The sequence below is a fragment of the Oryx dammah genome, unplaced genomic scaffold, assembly GCF_014754425.2.
Source record: "Oryx dammah isolate SB20612 unplaced genomic scaffold, SCBI_Odam_1.1 HiC_scaffold_16, whole genome shotgun sequence".
In the NCBI taxonomy this organism is placed as follows: Eukaryota; Metazoa; Chordata; class Mammalia; order Artiodactyla; family Bovidae; genus Oryx; species Oryx dammah.
Window position 1 is genome coordinate 44,109,833 of NW_024070200.1, and position 22,251 is coordinate 44,132,083.

Sequence of the window (22,251 nt, forward strand, 5' to 3'; positions counted from 1 at the left end):
GGCCATTCAGTGCGGCATGTGGGATCTTAGTTCTCCGACCAGGGAACTGTGAGCATTTCTAGGGAGTTACTGAGCATGAGGGTGGGTTTGTGCTCTGCTGTGCTTAGTCACTGAGTCATGTCTGACTCTTTGTGACCCTATGGGCTGCAGCACGCCGCTTCCCTGTCCTTCACTATCTCCCAGAGTTTGCTCAAACTCATGTTCATTGGGTCATTTCATCCAACCATCCCATCCTCTGTTGTCCCCTTCTCCTCCCACCTTCAGTCTTTCCCAGCATCAGGGTCTTTTCTAATGAGCTAGTTCTTCACATCAGGTGGTCAAAGTATTGGAGCTTCACCTTCAGCATCAGTCCTTCCAGTGAATATTCAGAGTTGATTTCCTTTAAGATTGACTGGTTTGATCTCATTTCAGCCCAACAGAATCTCAAGAGTCTTCTCCAGCACCACAATTTGAAAGCATCAATTTTCAGTGATGACTGTCTCTAAACTTTGCAGTCTGACTGATAGGTATATCAGTTAAAGTTTATATATAAATATATGCATGCATGTTAAGACACTTCAGTTGTGTCTGACTCTTTGTGACCCTAGGGACCATAGCCTGCCAGGCTCCTCAGTCCATGGGATTCTCCAGGCAAGAGTTATTGTAGGCGTGTATAGGTGCACATTTTGTCTGCTGTATGCATTATTTGCTTTTTTATTTAAGATGTCTTAGCAATTTTTCCATGTCAGTAAATAGAAGTCAACTTTTAACCTAGTACATAGTACCCTAAATAATTATTTCATAGAAATAAACAAGGTAATCTAATCATTCCCATAGTAATAAACATTTGGATTATAAGAAGGGAAGCGTGCTCTTCTCAATGGTTCAGTGATAAACTATGCTTCCCTGGTGTTGCTTGTTGAACAAGAGTTTTGTGTGAGTTTGTCGAAAACACTCCACTGGCATCTGAGGCCACATGCACACAGCAGGGATTGGCGGAGACAGATGTAAATATACTAGAGTGAAATTAAGAGATATGGAGGACTGCTTCAGATATTCTAACAAACCTGAGCTAAAGAAAAAGAGACCAGTGGGAGTAAGAGTAGAAATATTTGAAGAGATATCTGATAATCTTACATAACTGAAGAGAAATATGAGTTCTCAGATTAAAAGTACACTTGAGAATGAAGCAGGATTAAGATAAACCAATACTGATACATGTAATAGGAAAACTGAGTAACATCAAAGATACAAAGACTTATCTTAAGAGCTTTGCAAGGCAGGAACAGAGGCCGAGACATAGAGAATGGGCTTGTGGACACAGTTGGGGGAGGGGAGGGTGGGACGAACTGAGAGAGTAGCATTGACATATATACACTATCATGTGTCAAATAAATAGCCAGTGCAAAGCCGCTGTATGATACAAGGAACTCAGCTCGGTGCTCTGTGATGATCTAGAGGGGTGGGATGGGTGTGGAGGGTGAGAGGGAGGCTCAAGAGGGAGGGGATATATGTATGCATACAGCTGATTCGCATTGTTGTACAGCAGAGATTAACACAGCATTGTAAAGCAATTACATTCCAATAAAAAAAGAAAAACTATAAAGCAAACATTTTCCCAGTTGCTGATGATAAAATATAGCATGAACTTGTGGTTCTGTCACTCAGTCATGTCTGACTCTTTGCGACTCCACAGACTGCAGCACGCCAGGCTTCCCTGTCCTTCACTATCTCCTGGAATTGCTCAAACTCATGTCTGTTGAATTGATGACACCATCCAGCCATCTCATCCTCTGTCGCCCCCTTCTCCTCCTGCCCTCCATCTTTCCCAGCATCAGGGTCTTTGCCAATGAGTTGGCTCTTTGCATCAGGTAGCCAAAGTAGTGGAGCTCCAGCTTTGGCATCAGTCCTTCCAATGAATATTCAGGATTGATGTCCTTTAGGATTGACTGGTTTGATCTCCTTGCAGTACAATTTAGAAGCATCAGTTCTTTGGTGCTCAGCTTTCTTTACAGTCCAACTCTCACATCCATACGTGACTACTGGATAGCTTGAGCTGGCCCAACCAAATCTTTGTGTATCACTTCATGTCATTCATATGTGTACCTGATCTCAAGGCCATCTTCAATATGCTTAATCATATGCTCTGTACAACAGTAAAATGCCTTTAAAACTTTATTTTTAAAAATATTTAAATAATGTCATTGTACTTATGGGGACATAATACATGATTACTAATTGGATTGGTGTCTAATTATTCTCATTTTAAAGATGTAGAGTCTGATGCACAGAGTGATTAATTTTCTTGAGGTCATATGGAATCCATGAGTATAATTGGTGAGATATTTTGAGTTTCTCAGATAAGTAATATCATGGAAAAAAAGACCCCTGCTTATACTCCTCCCCCCGCCTCCCCGAACATAACTAAATGACAACAAAATACTCAAAGGAGATACAGCAACCAATGGCAATATGTGCCTACTATTGGGATTTTAATTCAAACAAAGACACTATAACAAATTTTACTATTAGATATTTCATGATATTAGAGGATTACCATTAATTTTGTCTTAGGAGCCATTATGATTTTGTATAAATATGTAAAAAATGCAATAAACACAAACATACAACTTAACTATAGATGAAATTACATAAGGTCTAGAAATGGCTTCACAGTAACATAAGGAGGAGGAAATGTGATGTGATGGAGAGAGTGTATATCAAAAGCAATAACCCTAGTATAATCATGAGAAAAATCGCAGACAAATCTCAGCTGAGGGACATTCTACAAAAAACCAACTAGTAATCCTGAAACATCAAGGCCATTCCAAACAAGCAATGCCAAGAAATCATCACAGTCAAGAACAGCCTCAGGAGACAAGGTAACTAAACCTAATGTGGTAGCTGGATGGGATCCAGGGCAGAAACTAAGAAAACCTGAATAAAGTATGTTTTAGTTGATAATGGAGTATCAATTTGGCTCATTTACTGTGACATAGGTACCATACTATTAATAGTAAAACATTAATATTAATAATATGTATTTTTAAAAGAACCTAAAGAGATTAACAACCATTTGTAATAAGTGAACCTTGTTTGGGTCTTAATTAGAACACATCACCTACAAGGACATTCGTGAATCAATCTAGTAAGCTTGATAAATTTGTGTATGATGCTGAAGCTGAAGCTCCAATACTTTGGCCATCTGATGTGAAGAGCTGACTCACTGGAAAAGACCCTAATTCAGGGAAATACCGAAGGCAAAAGGACAAAGGGGCAATGGAGGATGAGATGGTTAGATAGCATTACTGACTCAGTAGACACGAATATAAGCAAACCCTGGGAGATAGCGGAGGACGGGGTACCCTGGTGTGCTGCAATCCATGGGGTTGCAAAGAGTTGGACACAATTTTTCGACTGAAGAACAGTGGGCTCCAGCAAGTTTCTGTTGAATGCACTTCCACTTTCCTATGAACAAGAGTTTTAAAGTGGTCATCAGAGCATTCCTTAATCTTCTTCCATTTTACCTTATCTTCTAGAAACTTCTTAAAGCATTTAGTGTGTAGAAGGCTCTCTTTCTCAGTTCCCAGTGCTCCTGTAGATTTCCCCTAATTAAAAAAAAAAAAATTATCTGCTTCTACTGGGTGGAATTCCTGCTTTCTTCCTTCAAATCTTTATTCAAAAGTTAGAAGCTTATGAGAGAATTCTCAACAGTCACTGATTATCCTTGAGCCTTTCTTACCTGCAAAGTGGAAATCACCCTCTAAACCTGTCGTCAAGGTGAAAGGGGGTGTGGCATGGATTGGGATATTAAGATTGACACGTATACATAAGTATGTATACAATAGACAACTAACGAGAACCTACTGTATGGCACAAGGAACCCTACTCAAGGCTCTCTGGTGGCCTAAATGGGAAGGAATTCCAAAAAAGAGGGGATATATGTATACACGTAGCTGATTCACATTGCTGTACAGCAGAAACTAATGCAACTCTGTAGAAGCAACTATATACTTTAATAAAAAGCAAAAAAAAAAAGATTTAGTAATAGCATGTATGTAGAGTTAACACAGAGCCTGGAACATGTTAGTCGCTCAGTCGTGTCTGACTCTTTGTGACTCTATGGACTGTAGCACGCCAGGCTCCTCTGTCCATGGAATTCTCCAGGCAAGAATACTGGAGTGTGTTGCCATTTCCTTCTCCAGGGGTCTTCCTGATCCAGGGATAAAGAGCACTAGTCTCCGTCATTGCAGGCGGTCTTTGCCATCTGAGCCACCAGGCAAACCCACCTGGAGCATAGTGGAAACCTAAGAAACGACAACGGTTTTATTGTTCTATCTCTAATGGCATTATTTAAACCTCACCACGGAAGCACGGCTAGAAAGGTAGGAGTTTAGCAATTATTTGTAAAGAAAGCATACTGCAAACTTGCTTACTATAGAACAGAATTATATAACAGATACGCAACGTGTGCTCTTTAATCTGGCTACAAATACAAATTAAATTGTGAAAATGCCTCCTGTTTCTAAAAAGCATACATATCTAATTAACATGCCACACTACTCAATCAACAGTGTAGAATTTAATTCTGGGTGTTTGCATTTATTGCAGTTGGCCATGGATGACGGAAGCAGCCTGCAAGGTCCAGAAACATCAGGAAGCAATATACTTTCTTTACAGATTCTCTACATGAATCAGGTCAGGTCTTGAAAAATAATTTCAAAACCATTCTAATCAAGCTTTCAGGCTGAAGTTGAAATAATGTTAGTAATGGTGATGATGGTCATAACAATAGTTCATATATAACTGCTAAACTCCAACCTTTCTAGCCATGTGTCCCTGATGAGGTTTTAATAATAATACCATCACAGACACAGTAAAACACAGTTGCCGTTTTCAGGTTCCCACAATGCTCCAGGCACTGTGTAAACTCAACATACAGTCACCAATTCTTTTGTTTTCATTTTTATTGGAGCTCCCTGGGAAGTAGGCTGACTGCTGAGGGAGACCGCTCTGTATGATTGAATGCATGATCCCAGCCTGATCACAGGAAGGATTAAATGTTAGCGCTATCTTTCTTGAGATTCAACAAGGAAGACAAACTAAAGCTAATTATGATCAGTCTTATTAAATTTCTACCTTGCCAATTTGGAAACTGTGATAATGCAGACCTGATGTATGTGAAAGACAATTAAGATATACGATTCAGTGCTGTCAAGTGGAAATTTTCTATTAACGGTGCACCATTGGATGATACAGACCAATCATTCACGTGTTTATTGTTTAGTTGCTAAGTTGTATCTCACTCTTTTGCAACCCCATGGACTGTAATCCGCCAGGCTCCTCTGTCCACAGGATTTCCCAGGCAAGGATTCTTTACCACCAAGCTACCAGGAAAGCCCCTTATGTGAGTTTATCATCTCTCAATTTTGTGCACTTATTTTTTACAGATTTTCTTTTTTTGGTATGGTTCATTGGTAAAGAATCCATCTGCCAATGCAGGAGACTTGGGTTCAATCCCTGGGTTGAGAAGAACCCATGGAGAAAAGAATGGCAACCCACTCCAGTATTCTTGGCTGGGAAATTCCATGGACAGAGGGTGGGAAATTCCATGGACAGAGGAGTCTGGCAGGCTACAGATTGAGGGGTCTCAAGAGTCAGGACACAACTTATCAACTAAAACCACCACCACCATTTTTAAAGTCTTCATTAGATTTGTTACAATACTGCTTCTGCTTTGTGTTTTGACTTTTTGGCCATGAGACATGTGGGATCTTAGCTCCCTGAACACGGATCGAGCCTGAACTTCCTGCAATGGAAGCTGAAGTCTTAACCACTGGTCCACCAGGGAAGCCCTGTGCACTTATTTTTGACTCCTAAGTGCCATGTGCTTCAGTGTTATAGAGGTTCACCTCAGGCTGAAGGAATAATATTCATGTGCCACAAAACATCTGAGTGGTTTTAAGATGGAGAGGTTCATGAGGGCACAAGCAAGGATGCAGCAGGGGTGGCTTACAGAAGGGGTGTCAGTCTGTGCTGCACACGTCTTGGGAAGATGACCAAAATTCCAGAGCAGAGAGCTGAGCTGGTGAAACTCAGAGTCCCTCTGTGGGGATGATGTGGAAGCAACTCTCAGAAGTATGGCTCTAGGGTGCATCTAGATGGCCAGGGTTTAAGTACATACACACTGCTGATATATGTATAAAACAGAGTGGCTCAGCTGGTAAAGAATCTGCCTGCAATGCAGCAGACCCAGGTTCCATCTCTGGGTCAGGAAAATCCCCTGGAGAAGGAAATGGCAATCCACTCCATATTCTTGCCTGGGAAACCCCATGAACAGAGGAGCCTGGTGGGCTATAGTACACTGGGTTGCAAGAGTTGGACACAACTAAAGCGACTGAACACCATATAAAATAGATAACAAATGAGATAAGCTGCTGAACAGCTCAGGGAACTCTACTCAATGTTCTGTGGTGAACTAAATGTTAAGGAAAATTTTTAAAAGGGCATATATATATATATACACACACACATACACACACATATATAAATAAATGGGCTTCCCTGATGGCTCAGACAGTAGAGTCTGCCTGCAATTCAGGAGACTGGGGTTCAATCCCTGGATTGGGAAGATGCCCTGGAGAAGGGAATGGCAACTCACTCAAGTATTCTTGCCTGGAGAATCACATGAACGAAGGAGCCTGACGTCCATGGGGTCGCAGAGTCGGACACGAATGAGCCACTAACACTTTCACGTATGTATAGGTACAGGTGATTGATTTTGCTGTACAACAGAAACTAGCCCAACACTGTAAAACAACTGTGCTCCAATAAAAATTAATTTTAAAAACTGTGAAGAAAACAAAAATAAAAACAAAAACAAAAAAAAACAGAGCACCTGTTGAGCTCACTGGGGCCCTGAGTATCATCTGCCTGTGACCTCGCAGGGCAGTGGTTTCAGTGCAGCATAGAGAAAGCCTCTGTTCTCCTTGTTGGTTTAGCCATACAATACACAATCCTGTAAACAAATTAATTTCCCTGGGGACTTTTGAAAGCATCCTAACTGTATTATCATTTTTCTGCATAAAGGAAACAATTATGAAATGATCTCCAAATGGCCATCAAATAGAGATGGCAGTCCACAGACATGCTGGGGCGGGGTTGCGGGGGGGAGTTTCTCTTGTTAAATCCAGATTTGTTTATTCTGAAAGCTCGGTTGACCCTCTCTTGTTCTTTTTTCCCTTTGGGCAGAAATTCTTTGGCACCAGCGTTTAAAAAAAATTAAATGTCCACAGCCTTTGTGCTCTGTCCCCTCACTCCAACCTATTATCAAGGCCAAGGAATTCTCAAATTTGGCCTATTCTGCAATGAGCTGACCAGGCTGGGGCGGGGAGGATGAGTGGACAAGCCACTCCAGTATTCTTGCCTGGAGAATCCCGTGGACACAGGAGCCTGGTGGGCTACAGTCTATGGGTCTGCAAGGAGTCAGATGCTGACTGAGCAACTGAGCACACGTACACACACATAAACAAAAATAATGCTAAACCTCAATTAACTAGAACTTTGATTCAAAAACAGTGCCTCTGGCAACCCATTCCAGTATTCTAGCCTGGAATCTCGGACAGAGCAGCCTGGTGGGCCACAGTCCATGGCGTCACAAAGAGTCAGACACAACTGAGCAGCAAACACTTTTAGAAAAAAAGACAAGTAACAAAAAATAAAAGGATAATAGATATTTATTTATAATTCCAGGGGATGTCCCATATCAGTAAACTGCTCCATTTCTTGTCCCTTCTATGACTACTTTCAGTTACAATCATTCAGTGTAACACACTGGAGGCAACTGAAATACCTCAAGTGTCAGAAAACATTAACTTACCTCTGGCATACTGTGCTTTTCAAGGCAGAAGTATTTTCTGCAGTTGTATTTTCTAGCAAAACTGAAGAGTTTTTGCTGGTTAATCTTCAGTTTACCAGACCACACATTTCAGAGTTATTCCAGTTAACTGAGGTTTACAGTCTTAAGATCATATTATCAGAGAGGGAAAAATTTCCCTTTTCCTCAAGCCATTTTAAGAGACCTCTGCTGCCAACCCACCTCCCTATCTTCATGAAAATATCAAGTGAAATACTACTTTAGATGGAAATTTTATCCTAATTACCATTTAGAAAAAATTCTTTTTAAGTTGATACTAAAAAGAATTATGATTTCTGTACATCTTCCACAACTATTTGATAGAGCTTAATTATACATACATTTTTAATGAGATAATCATTTTCAAGGGAAAGAAAAAGGTTATTTATATAAAAATTTTGCTTTATAAAAGTGTATAAATATATCCTGCCAATATACTTCCCATCCCCTCCTAAGGCAGCTGCACCTGTGACAGTGAGGTCATAAATATTAAATCTTATTTCTTGGATAGAACTGTGTAGGTGTTCAGAAAGTGTATTTTCTAGCAGGTGTGATTCTGTTGGATATCAAAGCAGTTGTTAGAGATGTTAGTATTTCATTCCGTTCCTCCCTTTGTAAGATTATCACCAAATGTCGAATTGATGATGTCTGTTTAGCCAGGCACCACCACCATCACCATCATCATTTCAATTTTGGGAATTCTCAACAGCATGCCTCATTCAGAGATGGGTATAGTTTATATATACTATAAACTTTTAAGTGATAAAGAATCCAGTCTTAAAGTACACCTTTAGATCCTCTGTTCATAACAGATTACTGTGAATTTGTACAAATTCAATTTTATCGATTAAAACTGTACTATGTAATATATTACTAGACTATTATGAAATATTTTTTCTATAAATGCACTCAAAATTTTCTGAGGCATTTGTTAAGCCTATTTCTAGCACTATGCCAAATACTAACAACCAGATATTTCAAAACTCCAAAGATGAAGTCAGCTTTCTTCATTTTCTGAAAATTAACTTGAGTTAGTAGGAATTCTGTGGAAATACTGACCTACCTCATCTTATGTAACCTTCAAAATAGTTCAAACAAAAACAAACAAAAAACACAAACAAGCTACATAAAACAAGAATCTTTCGATTATAAAACTGCTGAAATATCATGAGTCAGCTGATCTAAGAAATTATACAAGATAAAGCTGAAATAGCTGTTTTTTTAAAAACAATTAAACCCATTCTTTTTTCCCTTAAGGTTATAAGAAAATGGAAATCACCCGTTAAATCATGCAGATATTAAGTCACATTTATTTACCTAAGAAACCAAAATGTCTCTTATCTTACAGTTATAAATATTCATAACACTCAATCTCTTTTTTGTGACCAGTTCTTTATGCCGTTGAGACTAGACTGCATGGTACTGTTTAGCCAGGATGTAGTGTAACGCTGAATTAGGTATTGTTCAGCTGGATTATATAAAGGTGAATTATGTATAAAATATTATTTCTGGTATTTGCCCATCTTCTATTGAAGTGCCATTATTATTGCCAGGAGAACTAAAAAAGAAAAAGACAGTCTTGCTAGCAGTAGGTGTTTCATGCACCACTTTCTTCAGTCCTTTTGTGCCGTAGTGGGAATCTGGACCCTAAATGAGAGCAAACGGTGCATTAGTAATTTTATTTAATAAGCACTCAACTGGACGTGGCATTTCAATTAGATTAACGATCTACTTTATTTCTTTATAGCTCTTGTATAAAAATGTATGCCAAGTCATTTACTGAAAAATGTTGTTTCTGCTACAAGCTAATTAATGACTAAAAATACTGAACGCAGAGCTCAGGTATTAGAGAACAGTAAAATTGTTTTAAGAAAAACTGTTTTATCTTCTATTAAACTTGCAATCTCCTGCTCAAAGGGGCTACTAGATTCTTGTGGAGAACTAACCATTTCTTCCCAAGCAGAGCTGTGCTGAGAGGCACTGCTTTTCTCAAAGCTGTGGTACAATTTAGCTTCCAGCTTCCTGCCTTCCCTGCTTCCGCCAAGGATGTATTTTGAGTGATTCTCAGCTGCTATTGAAACACGTGCTCTGCAACATGAAGGATGAAACCCCGGGCCCCGCAGCTCACCAGGCAGAACATTCGGGAAGACTCTTACTTTGAGTGTTGCGCATGCCATGTAGCACAAGTTGGGCAGGATCTCTATGGGTTCTTTGAACATGACCCTGAATGTGTTAGCAGTTCCGTCACAACTGAATCCAGTATCGTTTTGTCCCAGTGTTTGTTTTTTTTCATATTCAATGATCTGTAATTTTTAAAAGAAAAGTTAAATTTAAGTTACATCAACTGAAACAAAGTTTCCTAGAAAATAATATGAAGCCCTTAGGAACAGCACAGCAGGCTTCTACTTCTTTCTGTTGTCATTTTTCTCTGCCATCTCTAACCACCAAAGATGGCTTGAAACACGTGGTCAGAAAATGCATTCACCACAGTGAGGGTGGGAGGATGTCAGGTAACTGGGCCTTGGCTGTAGAAGAGGAGCTTCTAAAAAGGACACATGGCTTGGGAACTGGTGTTAAAGAATGTGTGGATTTTAGAAACCTGAGGGGAATGAGCCTTTACTCCTTGCTAGCCTCTGTCTTGTTTTTGGGAAATTCCTGTAACATCCTATGTGGATATTTAAAATATGATAATTCTGTCTGTCCCATAATCTGTGCCAGGCACTGAGACACCCTCAAGGAGCTTCTAGTCATGAGAAGACAAGTAAACAGGGACAATTCAGAACAGCACCTGCAGTAGGAGAGTTGTGCTTGAGATGAAGTGGAGGAGGACAGGAAACACTGATTTTGTCAGGAAGTGGTGAGGCTACACAGAAGAGTTTCAAAAGCTCAAGTCAGAGGTCCAGGTTATAAGAGAAAAGTCTTCATGCAAAGGCAGTATGTGTGGAAGCCAAGGCTCACAAAGCCATCTTTTTGCATACTTCAGATAAAAAGAGTAATAGGAACATAGGCTGAACCAGTACAAGCAGTGGAAGATCAGGACAGTGGCCACCTTGGGGGGAGAGAGACCAGAAAAAATCACACCGGATGTCTGGGGTGCTGTAATGCACTGATCCTTTATCAGGCTGCTGGTTACACAACTGAGTTCACAGTATATGAAAAGGAAGTCATACACTTATAACTATGTGTACTTTTCTGTATATACAATTGGCCCCTGTGGACGTGGAGGGCTGACTGTATAACACCATTTTATATAAGGGGCTTGAGTATCTATGGATTCTCATAACCACGTGGGGTCCTGGAACCAACCCCTCGAGGATACGAAGGGACCACACTGTATCACAGCTCAGTAAAAAATTTAAAAGAAACAAAAGACATGCTGGCACCCGGGAATAAAGTAGTGGAGACACAAGATTTGGTTGTGGCAATGTAACCTAGAGCAAGTCACTTCACTTCTCTGAACCTCAGTTTTATCTTTTAATTTGGGAAAAAATTTGTTTGCCTTCTTCCTAAGGCTACTGTGAGAATCAAATTATAAAACTAGAGCAACAATGATAGCAACAGACTCTGTTTCAAACACTTTACAGGCATCGTCTCAACTGGTCCTCAGAACATTATAATGGAAGTACTATGCCTATCAAAGTAAACAAGGAAACTGAGGCTTACAGGGGTCACATAATCTGCCCACAGTCACACCGTGGAGATAGCAGAGTTGAAATTCAAACCAAGGGAGATCTATCTGGTGATGTATCTAGAGGGTGCATAAGACCAGTCACTCAGTGGAAGAACATAAAGAGAAGTCCTATTTCTATTCATTTTCTATTTTATCAGCTAAGTACACCTATAACCCTGATGCCCTCCCTCAGTTTGTAAACAAGGGCTCTGGAGTCTCATGTAACAGGTGACAGGCACTGAAGGAAGAGAGGGCTCTTCAGCCATAGAGAATGATCGTGGGACCCTCGCTCTCTCAGGCCTGCAGATTACACAGCCTGCCTAAGTGGGTTTACAGATCCTATTAGATAGGATCTCAACAATATATAGAGTAAAACCGGGAGTGACCATGAAAATCTTTATACCCCTCAGAGGTCTTCTGTGATTTTTTATTTTCTAACCTTTAAAATCTCTCAGATAAAATTCAGTGGCTATTGAACCTATTTGTTAAAAATATTAAAACTGTAACTTTCTGATTTATAAGAGCAATGAATTGATATGAATGATATAAATTTATAGCTGAATTTCACTAGATTTTAGTGGACAGGATTTAAAAATGAGCATGATTTCATTAGCCCAGCCAATAAAACAATTCTTCCATTTGGAATGAGGTGTCTTTTTGAGGGGGCTTTCCTGATAGCTTAGTTGGTAAAGAATCCAACTGCAATGCAGGAGACCCCAGATTGATTCCTGGGTGGGGAAGATCCACTGGAGAAGGGATAGGCTACCCACTCCAGTATTCTTGGGCTTCCCTTGTGGCCCAGCTGGTAAAGAATCCACCTGCAATGTGGAAGACCTGGGTTTGATCCCTGGGTTGGGAAGATTCCCGGGAGAAAAGAAAGGCTACCCATTCCAGTATTCTGGCCTGGAGAATTCCATGGACTGTATAGTCCACAGGTTCACAAAGAGTTGGACGTGACTGAGCTACTTTGTGAGTCTTTGTGAAGAAGTGAAGGATCTTTCCTGGGTGTCATCAGACAAGGTCTTTGAATTGTTGTGTGGTCCTGAAGACTAATGATGTATTTTGATCACAAAGTTCACTCATGTTTTCACTATTAAAAATAGAATATTAATAATATTTTGGAGAGGGCAGTTTTTTCTGTTGATGGAAGTCTGAAATATTGTTTACTTCCTTTTTTCCTTTGTTTTGTGTTTTTATTTATGTATAAAATTAGTATAGTACTGCATAGGTGTATGTATATAGTAGATAAAAGTACAATGTGGATGTGTTTCAAAAATAATTTTACTAACTAGGGCATGCAATTGAAAGTGTGGAGAACACTGGTGGACTGGGAGGGAAGGAGAGAGGCACTTCACTTTCCTCAAGGGTAAGTGATCATGTCTTATCTGAAAAAAACAGGTGGAGCAGACCTAAGAATGGGGCAGGGCACAGTCAGACCATCAGAGACCAGAGATGTCACCAGGAGTTACAGGCAGTTTCAAGCTCTAGAGTTCAAGTATCATGAAGAAAGCAGGTGGGTGTTTGCAGATAGCCAATGCAGATAAGAAGGGCTAACAGAAGGGGTTCCTGGACAAAGGAGAGCTCCTTATAGTGAATGGTTCTGTTAAGAGCCCCAGGATCCCAATTTTCTGAAACCACAAACTTTAGATCACTTGTAAAAAGGAACCCTCTAGGTTTAAAATGCTACTAGTAGGCTTTCTGGTACCTTTGATAATTATACTGAAACTTGGATTTCATCAAAACAATACCTTACTGCAAAATTACACTTGTTATATACTTCAGATGGTATAGAGTGGGTGAAAAAAGTGTACCTGTATATTCACTTGATAATCCGTGGGGCCATGAATAGACCCATATAAACCAAATCCAACTATAGAGATTCTTCTGTTAACTGTGAACCTGAGGGAATGAGAACAAATATCAAATAATATACAAAATTCAATAAGCATTCATGTTCTAAAGACTTATACATTTTTTAAGTGTTACTCAGCACATCTAGGCTTATACATTTTTTAAGTGTTACTCAGCACATCTAACTTTACTAATAAAGAAAACTTAAAAATTAAACATCCTTAGAAATGTCTTCTGCTTACCAAAAACCTCTAGCTAGAGTAACTTAATGGGAACTTAACTAGAATCTGTTGCTTGCACTGTACACCTTTGAGTCAAGCATTTCAGCCTACATGCCCACTTCTGTTGTGATAATTTTAGTCCACATCTGCCTGCACATTTCCTTCATGAACACAGATGTGTTAACCAGCAGCAGCCCAAACTCTGACAATTCCTCAGCTAGATGACTACTTCAGTTCAGTTCAGTTGCTCAGCTGTGTCCGACTCTTTGCAACCCCATGAACTGAAGCACGCCAGGCCTCCCTGTCCATCACCAACTCTCAGAGTTCACTCAAACTCACGTCCATCGAGTCAGTGATGCCATCCAGCCATCTCATCCTCTGTCGTCCCCTTCTCCTCCTGTCCCCAATCCCTCCCAGCATCAGTCTTCTCCAATGAGTCAACTCTTCGCATCAGATGGCCAAAGTATTGGAGTTTCAGCTTTAGCATCAGTCCTTCCAAAGAACACCCAGGACTGATCTTTAGAATGGACTGGTTGGATGTCCTTGCAGTCCAAGGGACTCTCAAGAGTCTTCTCCAACACCACAGTGCAAAAGCATCAATTCTTTGGTGCTCAGCTTTCTTCACAGTCCAACTCTCATATCCATGCATGACCACTGGAAAAACCGTAGCCTTGACTAGACGGACCTTTGTTGGCAAAGTAATATCTCTGCTTTTGAATATGCTATCTAGGTTGGTCTAGTGAGGGCATATTAGACGGAGGCACTGTGCCTGGCCCTGCGGAAATAATGGTCAACAAGACAGTCTCCAGCCCTACTGTACTTATGTGGAGGACACTGATTATAGATAAGTAAACAAAGAGTTAAATCATTAATTATAAATTGTGCTAAGAATTGTGAAGGAAGCAGGCTGCTGTAACAGCATAGGTGGTGGAGGACTTGGGCACAGGACCTGAGTTACACCGGCAGATCAGAATGGGATTCCACACTATAACAACGAGCAGGTCCAGTCTGGTCACTATAGTAAAGAAACAGACCCACCTTACTCCATTTATAAACGTATGAAAACTAGCATCAAGCACAAATGGCACAAATGATTGTATAATAAGAAAGAATCTATAACATAAAGGAGTTATCCTCAACATTTCATGTTTCAAGAACTGAAGTCACAAGTTTAATTTTACTATTACTACTACCACAGCATTACCACTTTATGAGCACTTCCTGTGTTAGGCACTGAGCCCAGTTCTTTATATGAATTATTTCCTTTAGTCATAATAGTTCTATAAACTAAGTAACAGTATTACTTTTATCACTGTCAGTTTTTATAGTTGAAGAAACTGAGGTTTAGAGAAATCAACCTGCCTGGATCAAAATTGCATACCTGAGCTGGGACACAACCCCAGGGCTGCATGAATCAAAAGGTCACGCTCTTAAACATCATGCTAAAACTCCCAGTATGAGACTCTCCTTAAAATTTTAAAAATTTATAATATAGCTTTTATTATAAAAAAGAAATATACTATTTTAAAGAGTTAGAAAATGTAGCTAAACAAATAAGAGGAAAAATTTAAAGCATCTCTAAATATACTATCTAGAGATAACTTCATTTTTAATTTGGTGCATTTCCCTTTCAGACTTTTATGTCTATTTTTAAAGAACAGAAAAATAGACTTTTTTTCTGTGAATATACATGTGCTATTTTAAAAACCATGTCAGTATATATTTTTATAACTTCATATAAAAAGGTGAAAGATTATTACCAATTCATTATATTTAACTAATTCCTATATGTTAATCAAGGTTGTTTGCAATTTTTGTTGTTATATAACAATGCCATGATGAACAATCTTATAGCTAAATCATTTCACAGTGCCTTGACTATTTCCTAGAATAAATTCCTGTAAGGAGATTTTCTGGGGAAAATAAAAGGTATATTCTTAAGGCATTAGATGAACTTTATCAAACTGCTTTCTGGGCAGATCATAAAACTTTACACCCAAGAAGGAATCAAAATCACTGCTATCTCACTCTCAACTACAAGTATCATCTTTTTACTGTTGAGAAACTGATGACTGACAAATTCTATTTATATTTGATTAATGAGTTTGGGCTTCCCTCTTAGCTCAGTCAGTAGAGAATCTGTCTGCAATGCAGGAGACCTGGGTTTGATTCCTGGATCAGGAAGATCCCCTGGAGAAGGAAATGGCTACCCACTCTAGTACTCTTTCCTAGAGAATACCATGGACAGAGGAACCTGGTAGGCTACAGTCCATGGTGTCGCGACAGTTGGACACGACTTAGTGACTAAACCACCACTACCACCATTAATGAGTCAGCACATTTGCTTATATGCATACGGTCTACTGTATTTTCTCTTTTAATAAAAATCCCACTCATTTCTTTCCCCTTTTTCTTGGCTGAGGAGTGTCTTTTTCATGTGGATTTGAAAGTTCATGCTTTGTCAATAATATCCATTTCAGAAAGTTTCATTTGTCATTTATCTTTCAATTTTATGGTGGTTTTGGACATAAACATTCTGACTTATTTGTAGTCTAATTATGATCTATGCCAAGCTTAGAAAGGCCTATCTCATCCTTATAATAAATATTCTGTTCCAACACTTTCTCAGTTTCGTTTTTTTAATGTTAAAATTTTAATTTATGCAAATGCTGGAAGACGGCATCAGTAAAGACTGAACTTTATTTTTCCAGTGGTTAATTCTTGCCTCACATTCTGAATGTTCATTTTACATTAGATTGGTTTCTGAACTCTTTATATACACTGTCTTATTATAGCTTTACAATATTTTTCATATTAACACCACTCTCTTAAAAGAAATATTTATTTTTGCAGATTAATTTTAGAATAGTTTTGCCAACCCACCCCTCCCTACCAAAAACATGTGACCTCTATAAGGAACTGCATAACACAGAGTTAGTTTGGAAAGACACTGTCTGATTTTAGTCAAAGTTCTCCAGTTCTTTAGGTGGTATACCACACTGTACATTTCCTACAGGATTTAATTGCTACTTTGTTATTTGTTACTATTGCAGGTGGGTCTGTTTTTACTATTATAAATGAAAATTCAAACATTAAATTTCGGGGGGAGGGCTGTGCTGTGTGGCTGGCAGGATCTTAGCTTCCCTGACCGAGGATTGAAGCTGGGCCTCTGCAGTGAAAGTGCTAAGTTCTAACCACTGGACTGCCAGGCAATTCCCTAAAAATTTTTATTGTGGCAAAATATATAACAAAATGTACAATTTTAAGTATTATAAAGTCCCTAGTTCAGTGGTATTAAGCACATTCACACTGCTGCTAACCACCAGCACCATCCATCCCTGTAATGGAATTTTAATGACATGAGAACATCACTGGCTTTTGCAAATACATTTTGTAATTGACCACTATTCTTTTTTATTGATTCTAACAGATTTTTACTGATCCTGAAGCTGTCTGGGTTGAATACTTGTTCTCAAAAGGCTTTCCACCCCAAGGAGGTATGTTCCGTTTTCATGAGGATTATGAAGCACTACTAGCAGGCAGCCAGGGCCACCAGGTTTACTGCAATGCTTGGGACAGGCTCCCGAAAAAAAAGAACCCCAGTTAGTTCAAGTGTCCGGTCAGAATGCATGCAGATAAAACACCTGTTTTTAACTATGAGCTTTGAACCTAATTAAAACTTATTTATAGACCAAAGATTTTTATGGTAATTTTAATATTCACGGACTTTTACAAGAGGTGACTACAATTCAAATCAAGGAAGTAGAATTTTGGTCAATTCTCATTGTTTGTGGTAGTTATATTTTATAGTTTTCACAAACACAGAATCAGCAAATACTAAACCACTGCTCTTGGGGGAATATGTATACACACCCTCGGCTTCCCTGGAGGCTCCTGCCAATGCAGGAAATGAGGGTTCAATCCCTGGTTGAGAACATCCTCTGGAGAAGGAAATGGCAACCCACTCCAGTATTCTTGTCTGGGAAATCCCATGGACAAAGGAGCATGGAGGGCCACAGTCCATGGGGTCGCAAACGAGTCAGACATGACTTCGTGACTAAACAACAACACACACACCCAACTTATGTGGAGTATAATCTTAAATTCTATGAATGATTCAAATCTATCCTGGGAATGACTGAGAACGCACTACCGGTGTTGATTTGGGGGTCATAAATAAATTCTAGTGAGTGGATGAATTCTCAAATATGGAAAAATAGGATGGACTGTAATGTGCTTTGCTTGAAAACCTTTAAAGAAAATGACAAAATTAGCAGCACTCTGCATCCTGTTCTCTGCACCTGCAGCTGTCTCAGTGTGCTGGTGTGCACAGGTACTATGTCTGATTGCTTCTTGTCTTTTGTTGCTGCCCAAGTGCCTACATGTTGAGGTATGCATTTTATTTTACTATCAGTTACATTTATTTTCCTTTACATTATAACTAAGCCATTATACCACTTAAAAAAAAAGAAACACAGGCTTCCCTGGTGGCTCAGTGATAAAGAATCCACAGGGAACACGCGTTCAATCCCTGATCCGGGAATATTTCACATGTGCAGAGCAACTAAGGCCGTGCACCACAACTACTGAGCCAGTGCTCCAGAGCCTGTGCTCTGCAACAAGAGAAGCCACTGCAATAAGCCCAGGCACTGCAACTAGAGAATAGCTCCCGCTCATTGCAACAAGAGAAAAAGCTAAAACTAAATAATTATACAAGAAAAAATTACTCTTAAAAGAAAAAAAGAAAAAGAAACACATTATAAATTTCATTTCAGGTTACGAAAGGGGGAATACAAAATATTTATTATAAAAGAAGGAGAAATAGATCTGATGGAGTGCAGAACTACTAACACAGATGTTATCTGCAAAAAATGAAAAAGACTCTTCCTTTCCAATATTTATTTTATTTATATTGAAGTATACTTGATTCACAATGCTGTGCTAATTACTATGTTTCTTTATCCTTTATGCCTACATCAATCAAGTGTTAAAAGAATACTGCTGAAATCAGCAATGTTACCAGGCACCCTTATCTTGAGGGTTCAATAGTCTATTGTGTTAAAATAAGTATTCCTCTAGACCCAGCCTATTAATAGTTATACCTGGATTGAAGGTGAAATTTTATCAAAAGTTTTGACATCTATCCAAATACACTGTTTATTTTTCTTTGATCTGCTACCATGGTGAGTTAAAGTAACACGTTTCCTAGTATTGAGCCATTCTTTCAAACTCCTAACAAACTTTCCCTTTTATGGTTTCTTTGCACTCCTTTTCCATTGATGGACTTTTTCAGGAATAGCCCTACAAAACTCACTGTTGGATGGATGTTAGTTTAAAAGATGTTCAATGTATCGCTCAGTGTCCTCTTTCTAAGAAACCACAGGAGGAACTTAAGTCTCTGTATCTGAAATGGTCACCCTTCTCCTGAGCAATATGTGTGCCTTTCTTGTTATAAACACTTCAATTTCTATAACTTTACAGCTTCAGAACCAAACTTAAGATGTCAGAACTTGGATCTTGCATATTTATCTCCACTGGATGTATTTTTCCAACTCTGATTTATCTTTTTTTAAAATTGGAGTATAGTTTAGTTGATGAACACCTATTTCTGATTTACATCTACTTGCTTTTATAGTATTATCCTTGTGAGGTACTGCTAGATTCAATAAGCTATTTTAGGTAGGATGTCTTTTCTATATCAGTGAGCTTGTTAGATTCCTGTATAAGGGTTAGGCTTCCTTCAATAATTAACCAAGAAGTATTTTCTTCTTTGAATGTTCAAGGAAACAATTTGTTCCCTGAAGGTCTGATCAAACTCACCTGTCAAAACCACCTTGTGAAGGGACAGTTCTTTGATAACTTTTAATTTCTTCCATGGTAACTGGTCTAGTCAGGCTTTCTTCTTCAGTCAATTTTGATTATTTATATTTGCCTATAAAATGATCCATTCCATGAAGATGTTCAATTTATTAGCACAGAGTAAACTCAGAATTAAAATTAAAACGTCCTCAGTATATGATTATATTCCATTATTTGTAGATGTAGTTTCTTTATTACCTTTGCTAGAGGTTTACTTTATTGGTCTTTTTCAGGAACCAGTTTATGGATTAGCAATTCTACTGTTTTTAATTCATTAATTTCTATGTTTATCTATTTCTTTTCTCTTTTCATATGTTTTTTTGCTATTCATTTTCTAGCTTTGTGGGTGAAATGGTTAAATCATTTATTTCTACTCTATTTAGTAAAAGTAGTTAATTATTGCTAATTCTCTCTGTGATGCTTTGGCCTCATCCCCTAAGTTTTCATATATAGTATTCTCACTATGTGAATTACTACTAAATAGGCCACAAATGCATTTTTATTTCTATTTTAAACCAATATTTATAGGTGTCCTCTCCCCCTTGGGAGTTCTAGTTTTAAACAAACTTGGTGTTAGTTTCTAGTTTTATACCAAAGTGCTATTAACATTCAATAAGTGAAAAATCCAAAAGGTAGGTTTATGAAAACAGATACATATCCTATTTTCACATTTAGCCTAAGAAACACGGTAGGGAAAATATAAATTCCAAAAGGATTACATGCATACATCTTTTAAGATTAAAAATTTTTTTCCCATTCAAAATTGTTATAAATGTATACTGAGATATTTTCCATGTAACATCTATGCAAAGAAAAAACTTACACTAAACTGAGTTAATGTTCAATGTATTAAACTGTAGCCCTAAGACTCTTAAAACAGTGTTTGATCAATTAAGGTCTAGATTTCAGCTCCCCACCAGAGACAATCCTTACAAAACTCATAGACCATCCTTACAAAACTCATAGACCCATTCAACCCTTCCTTACTTTACTTGTTTCCTAAAAGGTTCCCTCGTTCATAATTCAGTAAGGAGACCAGTAAGCCTCCCTTATTGCTGTATCAAGTTAGACATGTATTAAATAAAGTATAAAATAAAATGTGGTTAATCATCTCCCAGGATATGAACAGAGAGTCAAAGGCTACCCACTGCCCTGCCCACTCCTGAGACTCCAATATGGCTGATACCTGATCCGGTCACTTGTGCCACTGTAGCCCCACCGGCTCTCTACTTGCTGAAACCTATTGATGCAGCACTCCTTTCCTCTGAGGCAGCATCTTGGTCGATCAATGTACTCAACACGGGGTTTAGGATTGACAGTGAAATGAAGAAAGAGATTGACCACCTCCCGATCTGACAGAATTCCAGACTGAGCAGGACCTGTAGAAATAAAAGCATAAACCTCAATAAAACTAACTTCACTACAATTCCTAACTGTGTATTCCACATAAGGTGAATTCAAATGGGAAAGATGTAAAGTAAAAATGAGGTAAAAAAAATCTTAGCATATGTTCAGTTCAGTTGCTCAGTCATGCCCAGCTCTTTGCGACCCCATGGACTGCAGCACGCCAAGCTTCCCTGTCCATCACCAACTCCCGGAACTTGCTCAATATGTAATTTTGTAATTACGTATTACACTGCCTGGAGAATCCCAGGGACAGGGGAGCCTGGTGGGCTGCCGTCTATGGGGTCACAGAGTCGGAAACGACTGAAGTGACTTAGCAGCATTATAATATGTAATTTTAGCATATATTTAAAACTTTTACTAAATTCATCTGAGGTTAACCTAATATATAAGTGTGCAAATCACTGATAAATCCAAGCTTAGGTGAAACCCTGAGATCAGAGAAAGATCTCTGGACTTTGCTATCCATTTATCCTCTCTGAGGATTCTGTTTACCAGAAAGGAAAAGTGAAGAAATGCTTACAGTGGTAGACAAGAGTTATCCTGACCTTTCCATTCCTCACCTGTCTGAGGCTATAATTGAACAATGGAATATGTACAGGTGGAAACAGATGGCACAGTGCTCTTTCACTGTGGGATTTTGAAATTAGCAGAGGGCAGGAGTTAAGACTTGGAAGAGTTGTGAAAGCAGCCTATCACATGCTATACTTCTCTCACTCACTGCTTCGGAGAAAACTCCAAACTGCTTAAAGTTACCAAGGAAGAAATGCTATTCCTCATAAAAGATGCCCGGAGATCTCTTCCAAGGCTGGAAAAACAATTTAGATAAGAGACTGCAATATACTAGAAATATGGTTTTAGTTCAAGTTCAGTTGCGTCCAACTCTTTGAGACCCCATGAATCACAGCACGCCAGGCCTCCCTGTCCATCACCAACTCTTGGAGTTTATCCAAACTCACGTCCATTGAGTCGTTGATGCCATCCAGCCATCTCATCCTCTATCGTCTCCTCCTCCTGCCCCCAATCCCTCCCAGCATCAGGGTCTTTTCCAATGAGTCAACTCTTTGCATGAGGTGGCCAAAGTACTGGAGTTCCAGCTTCAGCATCAGTCCTTCCAATGAACACCCAGGACTGATCTCCTTTAGGATAGACTGGCTGGATGTCCTTGCAGTCCAAGGGACTCTCAAGAGTCTTTTCTAACACCACAGTTCAAAAGCATCAGTTCTTCGGCACTGAGCTTTCTCCACAGTCCAACTCTCACATCCATACAAGACCCCTGGAAAGACCAGAGCCTTGACTAGATGGACCTTTGTTGGCAAAGTAGTGTCTCTGCTTTATAATATGCTGTCTAG

The 22,251-nt window shown here is 39.0% G+C and overlaps 1 protein-coding gene across 3 annotated transcripts in view; it reads right to left on the minus strand.

The window, feature by feature from the left end:
• Positions 1 to 7,697: 7,697 nt before the first annotated feature.
• BTBD1 (BTB domain containing 1) overlaps positions 7,698 to 22,251 on the minus strand; it is a 47,416-nt gene continuing 32,862 nt past the window's right edge. The window contains exons 5-8 of one of the 3 annotated variants that reach the window (XM_040257445.1): positions 20,682 to 20,874; positions 13,376 to 13,463; positions 10,051 to 10,197; positions 7,698 to 9,541 (exon numbers count right to left, since the gene is read on the minus strand). In XM_040257445.1, the coding sequence (XP_040113379.1) occupies positions 9,383 to 9,541; positions 10,051 to 10,197; positions 13,376 to 13,463; positions 20,682 to 20,874 (587 nt within the window). In that variant the 3' untranslated portion in view covers positions 7,698 to 9,382. Of the gene's footprint in view, positions 9,542 to 10,022; positions 10,198 to 13,375; positions 13,464 to 20,681; positions 20,875 to 22,251 lie in introns of those variants that run through there. The other 2 variants (XM_040257446.1, XM_040257447.1) reach the window with 2 other exon arrangements.